The sequence below is a fragment of the Euprymna scolopes genome, chromosome 43 (genome assembly GCF_053919585.1).
Source record: "Euprymna scolopes isolate OS-2025 chromosome 43, ASM5391958v1, whole genome shotgun sequence".
Classification (NCBI taxonomy): Eukaryota; Metazoa; Mollusca; class Cephalopoda; order Sepiida; family Sepiolidae; genus Euprymna; species Euprymna scolopes.
Genome location: NC_136524.1, coordinates 7888178 through 7904795, shown reverse-complemented (window position 1 = coordinate 7904795; position 16618 = coordinate 7888178). Strand labels below are relative to the sequence as shown.

At 30.4% G+C, this 16618-nt stretch overlaps 1 protein-coding gene and 1 long non-coding RNA gene across 2 annotated transcripts in view; one reads left to right on the top strand and one right to left on the bottom strand.

Annotated features, from left to right (window-relative positions):
• The window catches only part of LOC145268159 (CDP-diacylglycerol--inositol 3-phosphatidyltransferase-like), a 67036-nt gene extending 61720 nt beyond the window's left edge, over positions 1-5316 (top strand). Inside the window, exon 6 of the mRNA XM_080123358.1 lies at positions 5091-5316. Within this exon, the coding sequence (XP_079979484.1) occupies positions 5091-5266 (176 nt within the window). The 3' untranslated portion in view covers positions 5267-5316. The remainder of the gene's footprint in view (positions 1-5090) is intronic.
• The window catches only part of LOC145268160 (uncharacterized), a 110816-nt gene continuing 99342 nt past the window's right edge, over positions 5145-16618 (bottom strand). Inside the window, exon 3 of the long non-coding RNA XR_013864855.1 lies at positions 5145-5262. This is a non-coding gene — a long non-coding RNA (uncharacterized LOC145268160). The remainder of the gene's footprint in view (positions 5263-16618) is intronic.

Below are 16618 nucleotides of genomic sequence, written 5' to 3'. Positions count from 1 at the left end.
TACATAGATAATATTTATATTTTATCTATATATATAAAAGCGAAAATGTGTGTGTGTGTGCATATATTTTTTGTATGTCCGCCAAAGGCTTGTTTTGCCGAGCTTCTCAGTCGGCTCACTCCTTCTTAAAACTTTTTATATGCTATCTAAATCATAATATCTACGACTTAAGAATGGGGGTCGCGACTATCTTTAATTTGCCCGACTTTTCTGCGCTATTTTCGTCTTCGTTACCCTTTTCAGTATAAAAAAAGTGAATGATGGGGCATTTTTAAAAATGTTTTATTGCTCTTTTTCAAATGGTCCTCATATAGTACTGGCAGTTTGACAGTCTGACAAATCTTCCCTACATTGCCTGCAGACATTTTTCAGTTAACAGAACTTCTTCTTACTCTCGGTGGCCATGGTGCAGCTAGCCAAGCTACCTGGATGATGCTTCTAGACCTACACATTAATACACGAAGAACTGATGATATTGGTGCTGAAAGAATAAGCTTAGCAATTAAATTTGAAAGCTTGTCAATTTCCATGATTAAATGATGTATGTGAAAAAACTCTGTGAACCGTCCGACCATGCTTGCTTGAATCTTGTCTTCGACAATCAGGTGATTCAATCTTGTAAAAAAGTGATAACACCTCTATTTATTTATATACTAGCTGTATGTGTCCACAGGTGCTGTGGCTCAGTGTGGTTAAATGAAAAAAAAAAGAAAAGTGGATTTATCTTATATGCATAATTTCACACTATTTTTGCTAGCTTTACTTTCTGTTACTTTCTGTTTTGTTTGGTTATAAAGATTGTCTGGGTAGCCCACTCTAGAACATGTAACATATAATTGTCTACGTGAGAGAGGCAATTATTATGTTTATGTAAACCATACAATTGTAAAAATTGTCGCTTAGCTTTGTAAAGTAATGCTGAAGTAATTTTTTTAACTTTGCAACACTTTCTAAGAAATATATCAATAAATATTTAATAATGTAATATGTTGTTATAATTCTAAAAATAAACAGATTCAAACCATTGTAAAAACAAACTTATGCAAGAGATAATGAAGTATTACATATTTCTGTAAAGTATTAAATGTAGGCAAGTTACTTATTTATTTAAAACTAAAGCAAAAGTCACGTTTCGTAAGCGGAAAATTTTTATATCAGTTCTGGGTTTTCACCTGACACCAGTCCTGGCAGACTCTGATCGCATATCCTTCTATGTTTTTTTTTTTTTTTTTTTTTTTTTTTTTTAATGTTAAAGTGTACATTTTTGTTTTTAATGTCATGAACGTAGATACATCAAATAAAATAGTTGAAATAATAATCCCCTCTTTTGATTAATTAGTCTTAATTTAAACCTTCGCCACTTCCGGATTAGCGATGGCCACAATGGCAAAAGCGTCACGTTTTTTTCTTTTACACTTTCTTTTCCTCCTTCGTGGTACGGATTCAAGCCTGCTTGCCTACTACCACTATTTTTTGCTCAACACATACCAGGCACTCAGGCTAGTCTATATATATATATAAAAGCGAAAATGTGTGTGTGTGTGTGTGTGTGTGCATTTTTTCTGTATGTCTGTGAAAGGCTTTTTTCGCCAGGATTCTCGAGGAGGGGGTTGGGTACTATTTCTTAGAACTTTTTATATACCGTCTAATCATAATATCTAAGATTTGTGAACGTGCTTTGCGTCTAGATTTATTTACGTCGACTTTTACAAAATTCTTGCTATTTCGGCCCCTCTCATGTTGATTTGGCTTTTTCATATAAAATCGAAACCAATCTACAGCGAAGGCGTTGTTCCCAGCTTTCGTGCAGGGAACGTCGGGAAAGCAATCAGCTTTTGATCAATGTAGGGGAAACCCCTTATATCAAACAATTGCTATTCATTGGGACACTTCCCTTTTTATAGGGAGCGGGTTTTCCCCTCAACATTCTGGGGAAACAAAACCCAAAAAAACTACCCCGCAGTGAAAGTTAATTGCGGTATTTCTATTTGACCTCATTAAATTCCAAATCACGCACCTGTCAATTTGTGTAAATAAACCCAAAAAAACTGCCTCGCAGTAAAAGTTAACTGCACAATTTCTATGGCGGGATATTTGACCTTATTTTTTAATTGTTAAATAAATTCAAACATTTTTCTGTTACTCTCCCTTGCTGGTGCAGCGGTAAAATGTCAGGTTTTTTTTTTTTTTTTTTTTTTTCCACACTTTATTTTCCACCTTCGCCTCAAGGCTCCTAGTTCGATCCTATCTATCTACCAAAACTTTTTTTTTTTTGTTACCCCCCCCCCAACACACACACACCTACAAACACCCGAGCAACGCCAGGTACGCCCGCTAGTCTTAAATAAAGGGAAAGAAAATGTCTACTCAACCAACAAAGTATATGGGAGAGGGGAAATAGGTGAGGAAGAAAGGTTTTCATGAAGTGATAATTCCCATATAATAAAATGACAGTTTGTTACAAAGAAAATCAAATAATTCAATAAAAATTTAGTAGAATGTTATAATTAAAAAAACACATATGTATACGATTTCAAGTCGATCTGTAAATGAGTTTTTTTAGATTACCTATTAATAACATACGAACATTATTATTTTTATTTTATATATATATAAATATATATATTTATGTTCTCAGTGATGCCATGCTACAAGGAGGGAACAAAAACTTTCCATGCCTGAAGATGATATCATGTAGTTGAAACTAAGTTGATTTTAAATCAATAAATATTTATTTAAAACAAACAAAAAAAAACCTGCGATATATTTACTATCATAAACTTAGAAATTCAAATTCAAAGTTACATAACACTTATAATAGAGGGCGAGGGCATGTATTTTCTAATTTATTTTCTCCGGATTAGAATATTTGGGGGGGGGGGGGAATTGAACATCTCACTAACTTTACTTTTCCAGTGACATCATGCTATGCAGAGCTCTATGGACAAATTTAATTTTAGTTGATCTTTGACAACTAAATATTTTCTTTTCTTTTTTTTTTTCTTTTAAACAAAGGAGTCACCACTTGATAAGGCCTGGAGACTACTCGAGGATAAGGGTTAATGAGTGTATAGTAATCAATGGGACTATATCGTAGTAATTGTTAGTGATGGAAATTTGGTAAATTGGATTACTTAAGGGGACAGCTCATCAAGAACTTGTTTATGTTGGACTTGAATGTGACCCAATTGTAGTCAGCTGGAAAGCAGGCAAACGGAACAGTTCCACAGGTGTACAGTTCTAAGAAAGAAGCTTTGTTCTTTGAATTTACGTTTAGGTTTAGGCACAGATACAGTGTGGGGAAATTGATAGTGGTTTCACCTAGACGAGTGTTTTTCATAAAGGTTTGGCAAGAGGGGACCATAGATTGGAGCTCAGACGAACACTTGCCATGGAAATAACGATAAAGCATAGGCGGGCCCACAAGTCTCTTCTGTGGGAAAGAGGTTGCAGGGAAGAGAAAAGGGCATCCCCCACTAGACTACGAAGTCTATTTTGAACTCTGTCAAGGCAGCATAAGATCCTTTCTAGCAGCTCCTGCCCAGATGTGGCAACAATACTCCATCCTTGGACATATTTGACTCTTATACAGGTAGAGAATTGCATCCGCAGTGAGATATCTACTGGAGCATTAGAAGGATCCACCATTTTTACAATTTTACTAACTAAATAAAAAAGTTACTAGCCAAACCCCTGTGCTTTTTCGAATGACATTTTTGTTCTATAACCAGTGTTGGGACGATTAATTGAAAATTGGAAAAATCAGAACTTTTTGGAAATCAGAAAAATTTTCCACTTCTGGTAGTAATAATAAATATTTATTGATTTTGAACGACCAGTAAAGCTAAAATCATCTCCCCAGAAGTGCGTTTTTATGTTTGAGAAAATATATGCATATTTAACGTATGTTTTTATGCGAATTGGAAAAAAATAACAACTTTATCGTTAGATATCAGAGATTTGCAAAGAATCGGTAATATAGTATGGAAGCGGCAATTGTATCAGAATCAAGAAAAATACTGGGGTCATCCCATCACTAGTTTGTACATCATATTTTTGTGTTGTTATTTTAAATAAATGTAATTCTAAACATGCACCAAATTTTATGTTGAGCCTGAAACTATAAACAATCTAAATTTTTCATGATTTTTTTAAACAGCATTTGTTAACAAGCAGAATATATTGATCTGATATAAAGGCCTGTTATGAGGAAGAAAAAGGGAAAAAAACGTAAACTGTTTCTATTCCTGAATATGGCGCCATATTGTCAAAAGTTGATTTTAAATAAATGTTTATTTAAAAAAAAAATTCTGCATTGCATTGGCTTCTTAAATTTACAAATTTAAATTTAAACAACGCTTACATCGAGAGGAGAATTTTTTTTTTCATCTCTAAATTAATTTCACTTGAGCTATTACAATCTTCCTGATTAAATGGTCCTGTCGGTGGGGCATTAGAATACGCCGACTTCCCCCCGGCAGAGGGTAAAAGTCCCTCAATGGGGGTCCTGGATATGACCTTAAACTATATCCAGTGGTGAGGCCCCAGCTTGTGGACTTTGGGGAGTGTGGAGCCACCGTTTAATTACCATTGCTCCCAGGTCCACTCTGACCTGGAGTGGTAGTACCTGTTAGGGTCCCAACTATGGATTAAATAGAAACCGACGTGAAAACAACAAATATATTCTATTAAAAAAAATTTTCTTCAAAATCTTTGGATTCGGCATTAAATAACCCAAAAAGGGTTGATATGCCGTAAAACAACCAACCAACCAACCAACCAACCAACCAACCAACCAATCCTGATTAAAACATTTTTTAAAAATTACTGTTAAACGTCATACATTTCTAATGAAATCACGAGGAAGGAAAAAGAAAAGACAAACTGTTTCTATGACTGATGAAGATGTCATATGGTCATAACTTCAATCAATCAATCAATAAGGGTTTTATTAGTCAATGGTCGAAACTTAGTTGATTTTAAATAACTAAACATTTTTTTAATAGAAAAAAATTATTCTGTGTTGTATTGGCTTGTAAAACTTCCAAATTCAAATGATAATAAATTAATTTTTTTTTTTTTTTTTTCAGTTGGTAACTTGGGATTGGTGACCGTTCTTCTCTATCCTTGTGGAGTGATTGCCGTTATGAAGATCATTATAAGTTTCTTGCAGTTATACGCGGCCATGGCTAATGTTGCTTCAATCGATGTTGCTGACCGTACAGCTGCAAAAGCGAGTTCCCCGCACCAAAAGAAGGCTTCCTAAATGAAAAAATATATAGACTTATAATAGGAGACAAATAAAAAAAAAAGAAATATATATATATATATATATATATAATGCTTATACTCCAACTCACAGCAGCTGTTTCATATTCTTGTAATTTTCAAATGAAACTGATCTGTTTAGATTGTTTTCACAATCTAAACATAATTATATCATGTTAAAAATAATTATTGCATTCCTTTAATTAAAAAAACATGTATTTTTATTCATAATGTAAAAGCTTATTATACTCAATGTATTTATTATTTTGCATTTAATATTGTATTTTCTTTAATGACTTATGACATTTGCTGCAGAATATGATTATTGCTTTAGTATTCTTATGAATAAACAACTTTAAATTTCAGTAAAATAAAATTACTTTATATTAGGTTTGAATTTCATAATATGCACACAAATTTCATGATTTGATTTAGATTATACGTATAAATTTCATAAGTTTAAATTTTGTAAGTTTAAATTTCATTTAAATTTAATTTGTGTTTGATTTATCTGTATCAATTGGTTTAGAATCTTATAAAATTAAAATCAAGTTTAGCAATAAGATTTTAACAAAGGAATACATTTTTTTAGTGTCTTAATAATAATAATAATATATATGACAATACAAAACTTTTTAAGCTGTTGTGAGATAGAGTATTAATATATTTATATATGTAAACTCTAATGTATTGAGTACTCTAAAAATATCAGAAGCGCTACTACTACTAATATATATATATATATATATATATATATATATATATTATAAAACTGTACTCTGTACACATGCAGAATATATAGATAATTGATCTAAAACATTAATTGTGCATCTAGCATGTTCTGATGCACAATAGAAGAAATTGTGACAGAAAAATACATATATATATATATATATATATATATATAAGTCAATCACACACAATCACATTAAAAATATAAAAGAATATATATATATATATATATATATATATATATATATATATGAACATTATTCTAAATAGTATTCCCTCCCAATTCACCCAAAAAAAATTTTTTTTAAGAAACTTCCATTTTCAAAATACAAAAGTTCATTTTTTTTATATAATTGTTGAATAATGGAAATTCATAAAACAGAAATTTAATTTTTTTAAATGTTTTATGGTTATGTTTACAATCTTTTGAGGAAAAAATATAATTCAAAATACAAAAAAAAAATATAAATAATATTTTTCAGAAGTGGTTTTTGGACTGGTGTCCTCATCTTGCTTGTTACTGTTATCAATGCGTTTCAGCTGTTGTAATCTCCATTCTTCTTGAGCATCATATGCAGTTGGGGAATTTTGGATTGAATGCTGAAAAGCATCTGGAGAAGGCTGCATAGTACAATGAAAACATTTGAGAATAAGCAGTCCAAAAGATGCAAAAAAAGAAATAGTTATAAATTTGTGACTAATAATATTTTTCCCTGGCCTTTTGGCTAGGAGCAAAAGTGTAGTACTTTAAGCTACACTTCCTCTTATTTTGTCCTCTGTCAATAAAGGAGACATCCTTCTAAACTGAGGCAATTTTAATTTTTGTTCTAATCCAAAGTGTCCGTTTTTATGGGGAGCTGGATTTTCCCCACATTAAAAACTGACCATGTGTTTAACTCTGTCCTCATGGGGTGGGGGTTGGATGGGGGCAAATAGGTATTACTAATGTATTTATCTTATTACTTACATGTTTAACTCTGTTCTCATGGGGTGGGGGTGGGATGGAGGCAAATAGGTATTACTAATGTATTTATCTTATTACTTACATGTTTAACTCTGTTCTCATGAGGTGGGGGTGGGATGGGGGCAAATAGGTATTACTGATGTATTTATCTTATTACTTACATGCAATACTCATGAAACCTGTTTTTTTTGTTACAGTTTATCATAATCAAGGCTTTGCTAATCGAGTTTTTTTATGCTAGAAAACACTATTGAATCAAGAGATTCTGTATCAATGGCCTAGTCTTTTCCAATGTTGAGCATTTCATTTTATTTTGGGTTCTGTTTTAATGGAATCTTTGCATTAGTCAACATCTAATATGTAACAAATGTAAAAACAACTAATGTGTTATATATACAAGTAGACTTGAATTAAATATTTGCTTTTTTTCTTCCTTTATAGATGTACTTATGTCTTGACAGTCATGTGTATTTTGTTATTATTGTCAAAGTATATTTGCTATTTTTTTTTAATTTACTTTATTCACCATATTTTTATTAAACAAATAGTCTTTCTAGGTACCTCCAAATCAAGTTAAAGCAATTATCAGATTTTAATGAAATTTTCATTACTTGTAATAAAATAAAAATTTTTAGGACATTTTGGGGGTGGGTAGGAAATTGTTCCACCCTGATTTGTTGAATGAAACTAATGTATAAATTTATTTTTCAATTAATTTTATTAAACAATTTCTTGATAGGTCTTTCCATTGTTTTTTTTTTTTAACTGAAATATTTAAATTTTTTTATTTTTAGAGAGCATTGCAATTGACATAATTTTTTTAAAAAGTATGTTATTAACTTTAAACGTTTACAGAGATAGTAGATTTTTCAACAGTATTTATGATTAAATGTATTCATTTTTTATTTATTTATAGCAAGATTTAAACGTTATTATTAAAGATATGTTTAAGGAATGGAGAAATATTTTTTAAAAAGGTTTTATTACAGAATATTTTATCATAATATTATTTTTTTTATTTGCATTTTACAAACAACTGAATGACTTATCTACTAAAGAACAACCTAAAAAACGAAACATCTATGTTATTATATGACCAGTAAATATGAATGAATATATATTTGTGAATATCTAATAAATTTTATAATTTTAAGTAATTAAAGTAGTCTTTTCATTACTATATACAAATTAAAGTAATTGGTCCTTCAAATTTTTATAAATGCTATTACTTTCATTAAAAATACTTTGCTTTTGTTTTTAAAGAAAACAAGATTTTAATTTTCCTCGTGAACCTCCATAATTTATTTTCCTTTTCGCTAACTTTTTTATTTAAGTGGCAGTTCTTTCTTTGGAAACAAGTGCCATTTATTTTTCGTCAGGAAACAAAATATTTGGAGACACCTAGTTTCAAATTAATATTAAAAAAACTTTATCTTAAACAAGACCAATTAAATTGATTGAATATTATGTTAGAGGATATTTAAGATATTTTTCTCCATTGATTCTACAATTTTCAAAACTTTGATTAGTTTTGAATTTGTTTTTTTATTATTTCTTTTATTTTTCTAGTCTGTTTTGATATTCAGTATCTCCCGAAAGAAATTACCAATTGGACTAAACTGCTTATTATTTGATGTAATGTATTGCATTATTAAATTTAAAATAGCATAATTTTATGAAGAAAATGTATTAATTCTCCCTAAAATATCTAGATAATCCGTTTCCACTATGGATTTGCAATATCTAAACATTAAGTATATATGTTTAACATATATTCAATGTTGTTCAGCAAATATTGTTTTTTTTTTTTTTCTGTTAGCCCTAATCTCTTCATCTATAGCACTTTCAACAGTTATTATTGAATGTTGATTTATTATTCTAGAAAAAAAACTCAAATAGTATATTAAAAGGAAAATGCCTCCAAATCAATGTGAGTTTATATCCTTAATGGTAGTAATTTTCTTAATAACTATTTCCTTGGATGTTTACTAGGTGTCAAACAATGGGGATTTTTAATAAAAATGAAAATACCAGATTTGTTTTTGTTTTTTTATTTTAATCAAAATATGAGTGAAATATTTGATCTCAATGAAAATTTCAGTACTTCTTAAATAATTAGGTAAGTTATTGTTTTTTATTAAAAGAACATTTTTAGGACATTTTTTACTACTTTCTGACCACATCTATGTATTTGACAAAATTAACCTAAAATATAATTTCTCTCGTCCAAAAATTTATTAATTTCTAGAAAGATAAATTTCTGGAAAAATTAAAATAAAATATAAAAAAAGTCAACACTTCAAAAATATTTTCTGGAACCAAAAAATTTGTTTTAATTAAAAAAAAATTTTTTTTGTACAATTGATGTTAACATTATTTAAAAAAGAATGCTATTTATTACTTTAGGTATTTAAAAGGCAATACAGTCTTTAATTACCTTTCATGGATAGTCGTAATTTGATGTTATTTAAAATTAGCTTATAAACTCTGTTATTAATAATAATAAAAAAGTAAGGTACATCATTTATTTGAAACTATTTAATAGATATATTTAGATAATAAACAATTCAGAGAAAAATGTCATTTTTTGAATTCTGAGATATTTTACAAGAATTTTATTTTATTTTACATTTCTCAAACAATTATTATTAATAATAATGATAATAATAATCTATGAAAGTAATCTCATATAAATAAAGGAATTAATCTTCTTGGAACTAATGCAAGAAAATGTATATATTTTTCTTGTCAAATATGTAAGAATTAAAGAAACAATTTGAAATAAACTTTTTCGGTAGTCTATAAAAATCACTTTTTATTTTAAAATAAAAACGAGTTATATTTGTTCATCTTCTAAATTGTTTTTTTTTTCTTTTTTTGTTTTTTTACATTAAAAAAGGGAAATATGCTTTCGTTTATGTAAAAAAAAAAAAAAATTATAAAAAGTATATATGTGGGACAAAATCTGTGGAGGTACCTAGCTTTTACTAAGTAAATAAAATGAATGAACATTCAAAACTAAGTAGAGAGACTTATTTTAAGCATATTATTTTTTATTTTGTCAATGTATATTACATATACATTAAATATTTTTTATTTCATATTTAGTTTTACTTTTCATGATTATTAAGTAATTACCAAATTCGCATATGATACTTGTTCAATTTTTAGACAGAGAGGGGGCAGTTTGCTACATTAATTTGGATTGATATTTTTTTAAAACATCCCAAATCCCCTAAAAGTTTTAACTATTTAATTTTATTTGGGGGGAAAAATCATTACTATAGCAATTGAACACCAAATTCATTCATTATGTAAAAAAAAAATAGATAAATAAAAACTTACTGTCATTTGTTTTGATAAAAAATAAAATAGTGGGATTATTTATTTATTTGACTTTGTTTATGTTGAACACACACACACACACACATACACAGTATATATTATCTAAGATATATAATATATTACATACAATATATAATATGAAGTATTATATATTATATGTAATATATATATATATGTATGTATGTATTACTGAAGCACACTGCTAAAAAAATAATTGAGTTGGGAAGGGTGGGAGTAAGTGTATGTCCAACGTTTTTGCATTATTTAATTATTGAGGTTTGCTTCTTATTTAATTCTTTTTTTGTTTGTTTATATATATATATTGATACCAATTTAATCATTCCAAAAATATTGGCACTTGTCTCATTCATGGTGATTCAATAGATTTTGCTCAGATAATTTTTTTTGCTTGAGTCGACAGTGGAGGGAAGTACTATTAAGGGGAGCTAACTCTTAAATCGAGAAAGCTTAAACCATTTTTTTTTTCTTTGAAAATAAAAAATAAACGCAATTTGGGTGGGTCTTTATTGTTATATCAAATTATAATTTGACAATTCTAATTATTAATTTTTTAAATGCTTTTTTTTTTGTTTTGTTTTTACTTGAAAGTTGGTTGAACCCATCAAGTAAAAAAAATATATATATATATCTCATATCAAGTTTGCAAATAGTTCAGTGGGTTTTTTTTTTGTCTTTGAATTTTAATGAAAAATATTTTTTAAATTGTGTAAATGATTGTCATTTTTTTTTAATCTGTCTGTATGCACTGAATTAAAGATAAAGAATTATTGAGACCTTGTTTATTTTCAGAATTCTAATTATACTGGCAGCTGAAAAGAACATGTTTAGCTTAAAACCATATTTCACATCTCTTCAAAAGCCACACATTTTCGAGCATAAACAAACAAAAAAAACACATTTGGAAATTGATTTGATCTCAGAATAATCTTTGATATTTAACAATTAATGTTATATTTCTTACAAAGAAAATATATTTACAAAATAATTAAATAAAAATGATTTTTTTATTTGACAAAGGCAGTTTAATCAAAACAACTATTTTTACATACAATTATTAAAAAGAAAATTGTAAGAGTTTCAGAATAAGTACATAATATTTTCATTAAAGAAAACAACTGTTTTAATGCAGATAATTAAAAAAACTTGTATAAATTTGATTTGTACTTTTATTATGCTACTATATTTATTATGCTACTATGTTTATTATGATACTATATTTATCAACCAAAAATGATTGATAAACTTTTGTTTAATTATTGGTGGATAACTTAATTTGCATATTGTTTTTTGGGTTTTTTTTACCTTAAAGGGAGGAGAGGTTTCACTTAAAATGCATATTTGTACAATATACATTCAATTTTCAAAACATGATACATCTAAAATTGTCCAATTGCTCACACTGACAATGAACTTAAAACCTTGGTCTTGTGTCTAGGAGCAAATTGTAGTATCTGTTCTGATACTACAATTCATCATTTTTTTTTTTTTTTTTTTCTGAGTCTGTAAAAGAGAAATCCTTATGGATGGAGGAAATTTTAATTTTTTTGTTCCAATCTAGTTCCCCTTTTGGTGGAACTGCATTATTCCCCACATTAAAAACTTGTGTCTAACTCTTTTAAGTAAATAAAAACGGTGAGCTTAAAACTCTTTTAAGATTCATACAACAGAAGTAAACATTTTTTTTTTATGTACTACAATCTACATCATAAGATCAATTACTTTGCATAAGAACATTTCATCTATTGTTTTTATATTCATTGAAGTTTATGGATACTATTTCATTTTATGAAGAAATGTCAATTTAGTTGCAGATGTTGGTCTCCTCACTCACAATATTTTTTTTTTTTTTTTTTTTTTTTTTTTTCAAATTGAAAAAAGGTGACAAGTATTTATTTTTTATACATAAGCACATATAAATGGTTGATGGATTTTTTTTTATTAGGACAATTTTTTTTAATAAAAAAATGTTATTCTTAGACAAAGTCAATTTGAAAACATGCATGTTTATTAACTAAACCGGTTTCTTTCATCTGCCAACAAAATTGGGATGCTGAAGACACACTTGGTCCATTGTTGTAATTGTTATTGTCAATTTGTTGTTTAGAATATATTTCTGAAATGTTTATCACAGCTTTGCAAACAAATAGGCTGTCTATAGAAACAACTGTTTATTTATGCTGGCAATAAAATATGTGAACTTCAAAGTGTATTTTTTTTATTATTAAACCCTTTTTTTTTCTTTTTTTTTTCATGAAATTGTGGATAATTCATCAGAGATTTGTTATGTTGCCATGGACTTTTATTTTTGTCACAGAGGATTTTCCCCCGCCCCCCCCCCCTCAGAACCAAAATCATAGACAATTCCCGTAATGACCATTCCCTGTTGATTGCAGTATTAAGTTAGTCCTCTGAAGTTCTAGTAGATCCACTCTACCAGGTTTTGCCTTCTCTCTTTAAGAATGGGTTAGTTTATTGCTAAATAGCAGTTCAGCCTGGCTTTGCTCGGGCCCTATATACGGTTCATAACTTTATGTGCATATGTATACATATATATTAAAAAGTTTGACTTATGTCGAGGTAAACTACATCTAAAATTTCAAGTGTTTAGACCCAAAATTGGTGGAGTTTGGTAGAGTCTGCAAAGGTCAACTCTTTCAACTTTAACCCCTTGGCAGCCAAAAACTGATTAAAAAGCTTGCTGCATATCTGATTACTATTTATGTAAAATTTCAAATGTTTAGACCCAAAATTGGCTGAATAGTTTGCTAGAGGGCACAAAGGTCAAATCTTTTAAACTTTGAACCTTTGGTAGCCAAATTTTTAGCCAAAAACTGATTAAAAAGCTTGCCCTATGTCTGAATACACTTTATGTAAAATTTCAAATGTTTAGACGAAAAATTGACTGAGTAATTTGGTAGAAACTGCAGAGGTCAAATCTTTTTTTAACTTTGACCCCTTAACATTTATTGTTTTGGGCTTAAATCAAATTACAAAGTTTGATCCATGTCCAAGATTTCATGTGTTTGATCCATGTCTAAGATTTCATGTGTTTAGACCCAAAATTGGCGGAGGAGTTTGGTAGAGTTTTCAAAGATCAAATTGTTGAACTTTGACCCCTTGACAGCTAAAAACCGAAAACCGATTAAAGATTTTCCCAAATCTCAATATCTTTTATGTGAAATCTCAAGTCTGTAGACTGAAAATTAACAGAGTAGTTTGGTAGGGAAATGTACAGACAGACACACAGACAATTTCACTTTTATAGATATATAGATTGCCTGAGACACCAGGTGTGGCTGCCTTAGCATCTTTTGCGGGGTCAGTGTGCCTCTCCTGAGGTCATTGACTTTTCAGTCCTACTTTCGACTCCTGTGTCACATTTCTTACTGTGGGAAAGAAATAAATATCTTCAGAGCTGGAAAAAGTGGTGTGTGAGAGAGAGAGACAGAAGGGAGGAGGTCAACTCAAAACATGGCTCAAGAGAGTGGAACAGGCATCTATCTATCTATAACAAGGGTTGCCAATCTAGTTTGCAGACCGAATTTGGTATAGTAAGACATTTTGACTGGCATGTGAGTCTGCTATGCAATGACTCTATTTTAACTTGAGAGGCGAGCCTTTCAAATTAAACAAAAGGCCTGCTGCTATCTTCCTCTAATCCACCCAAATATAGTATAATACTATGATCACAAAAACATGTAATTAAATAATTTAAAAAATAAACATAAAACAAAAAATTGAGAGCCGATTTGACCAGCATTAGACACGGACAGCTTCAAAGGGACAATATTGTCTCAGTTGATTCCTTCAATAGCCACCCCCTCTCACTTGCCACCTACCCTAGAGCAATTATGAAGGTAACCGTGAGTGAAGCAGAAATCTTTAAAGCTTTAATAAAAATGATGAAAAATGAAATTTGATTTCTCTAATATTATTGTCGTACAATTTTCAATATCAGTTTCAAACATACATGTCATAATTTCATTCATTTCATTTTGATTTTTTCTTTTCACTTTCAAGTATTTTAATGTTCTTTGAGGAAAATTAATTTTGTTACGTGTTTTTTGATTTTAGTTTTTCTAGTTTCTTAATGTTTATTTTCATTATGGTTTTAAACATTTTGATTGATAGGGATCTGCAATCTGTAATTTTCCTTATTTTTTAATTAACAACCTTCTTCTAGCTTGCAACCCATCATTGTAACATGATCTAACCTGCATAGTTTAATGAGTTGCCGACCCCCGATCTACAGTGTTTGCTGATAGGAACAAGATTAGCTGAGATTCATGTCAATGTTTGGCCCTCATTCAGAACAAAATTTTTAGAAGCCGGGTCAACCAATCCAAGGTGAATGTTATCGCATAAAACATTTTTTTAAGTTGCCAAAAAGCCTTTTGCTGGAATGAAAAAGTTCTGCAAGAACAAAAAGACACTGCCAAGTTTGATACCAGAAAAGTAGGCTCTCTATACCATGCTAGAAAACCTGCCAGTAACTTCTATCTCTATAAAGCCATCCTTCGCTCATTCATGGAGTATTGATCTCACATCTGGACTGATGCACTATTTTTTTTTAAATTGTCACCCCAAACAAGGCACTATGCCACTTTGATGTAGGGACTACTATCAGGGACATGAGTTGCAGGGATACTATGTAGGGAGTTGAGCAGCAAGATGTTTGTTAACATTATACTTGAACTTCTACATATCAGTACAGTTGGGGAAGCAGGAAACTGGAAGGGAATTCCGAAGTCTAGCAGTTCTGGGGAAGAAACTATTATAGTAGAAGGCCTTCTAACATCTAGGGATCTCTACTGTGTGGGTGTGGGACTTTGCTGCTTGTCGAGGGTATTTACATCGAGGAGAGGTACAAGGGCTTGTAGTTTGTCACCATTAAAATACTTATAGAACAGGCAGAGGGATGAAAAACTTCGTCAATGAGACAGAGGTTGAAGCTTAGATGACATTTCCGGACCTATCAGGCTGGTGACTCTCTTTTGAACTCTATTCAGGAGTGAGAGACTAGTAGCAGATGCACCAGCCCAAATGCGACAACAATACTCGATACATGGGCGAATGGTGTCCTTATAGCGGTACAGGATATTTTCAAGTGTAAGTAACTTTCTAGCATAGTAGAGAGAGCCCACCTTCTTTGCAGCGGCCTTCGCAATGCTTTTGGTTTATCTGTTCCAACTCATGTTTCCTGTGAACATTGTGAATACTTTCAGGAAATGTATCTTTAGCTATAGTTTTTGGTTGTAGAGAAGGTTTTTGTAATTATTGAAGGAAGCAAGCTTAGTCTTGACAGCATTGAATGTGACCATCCATTTTTGTCCCCATTCCACTACAGATTGGAGGTCTAGTGTTTCTGCCATTCTCTTAGATATGTGTTCATTCGTTTTCCCTTCGTGTCTGTTATAGAGCTGGTAGGGAAAGAAAATATATTCATCAGCAAATATACCCATTTCAGAGACAATCTTATTAGGAAGGTCATTTATGAATATTAGGAATAATAAAGGTACCAGGATCGACCTCCCCCCCCCCCGTGGTACACCTGCATTTATATCATATTGTTTAGATGTACGACCGTCGAGGACAACCTGAATTCTTCTCTTATTTAAGACTAGCTGGGGTACCTGGCGTTGCCCAGGTCTTTGGAGGTGTGTGTGTTTTTAGGTAAATGAAAACAAAAATCGTTGGCCGGGTGTTTGTTTTAAAAAAAAACGAAGCATTGACGCGCAGTTAGAAAATAATAAAGTGTGAAAAAAAAAATGTGCGACTTGGCAGGTGCCCGTTTTTGACGAGTTAATGACGTCAACTTTGAGTGTGGGACAGTGTTTTATTTACCGCGAGTCTGTTCGCTTCTCTTTTTGTACGAAAAAGCTTAATGCACATGTGGCGATCAAAAATTGTTGAATATTTATCTTTTGAAAGTCGGGCAAATTAAATAGACAGGCGACCCCGGTTGTTAACTCGTAGATATTATTATTTAGGCGTGATATAAAAAGTTTTAAGAAGTGAGTCGACCGATCACTTCTCAGAAAAAAGCCTTTTTTGGACATACACAAAAAGCGAACATACATACACACATTTTCGCTTTTATATAGATAGAAGGATTTGATTATGTTAAGCATTTGTCCAGTGATACCGTATGATCTGATTTTCCTGAGGAGACCATCATGCCATACACTGTCAAAAGCCTTAGATATATCTAGGGCTACTGCCCTACCTTACCCTGCTTTGTCCAGTGTTTGGTATATACGTTTGGAGATTACAGTTAGAATTCTTTTT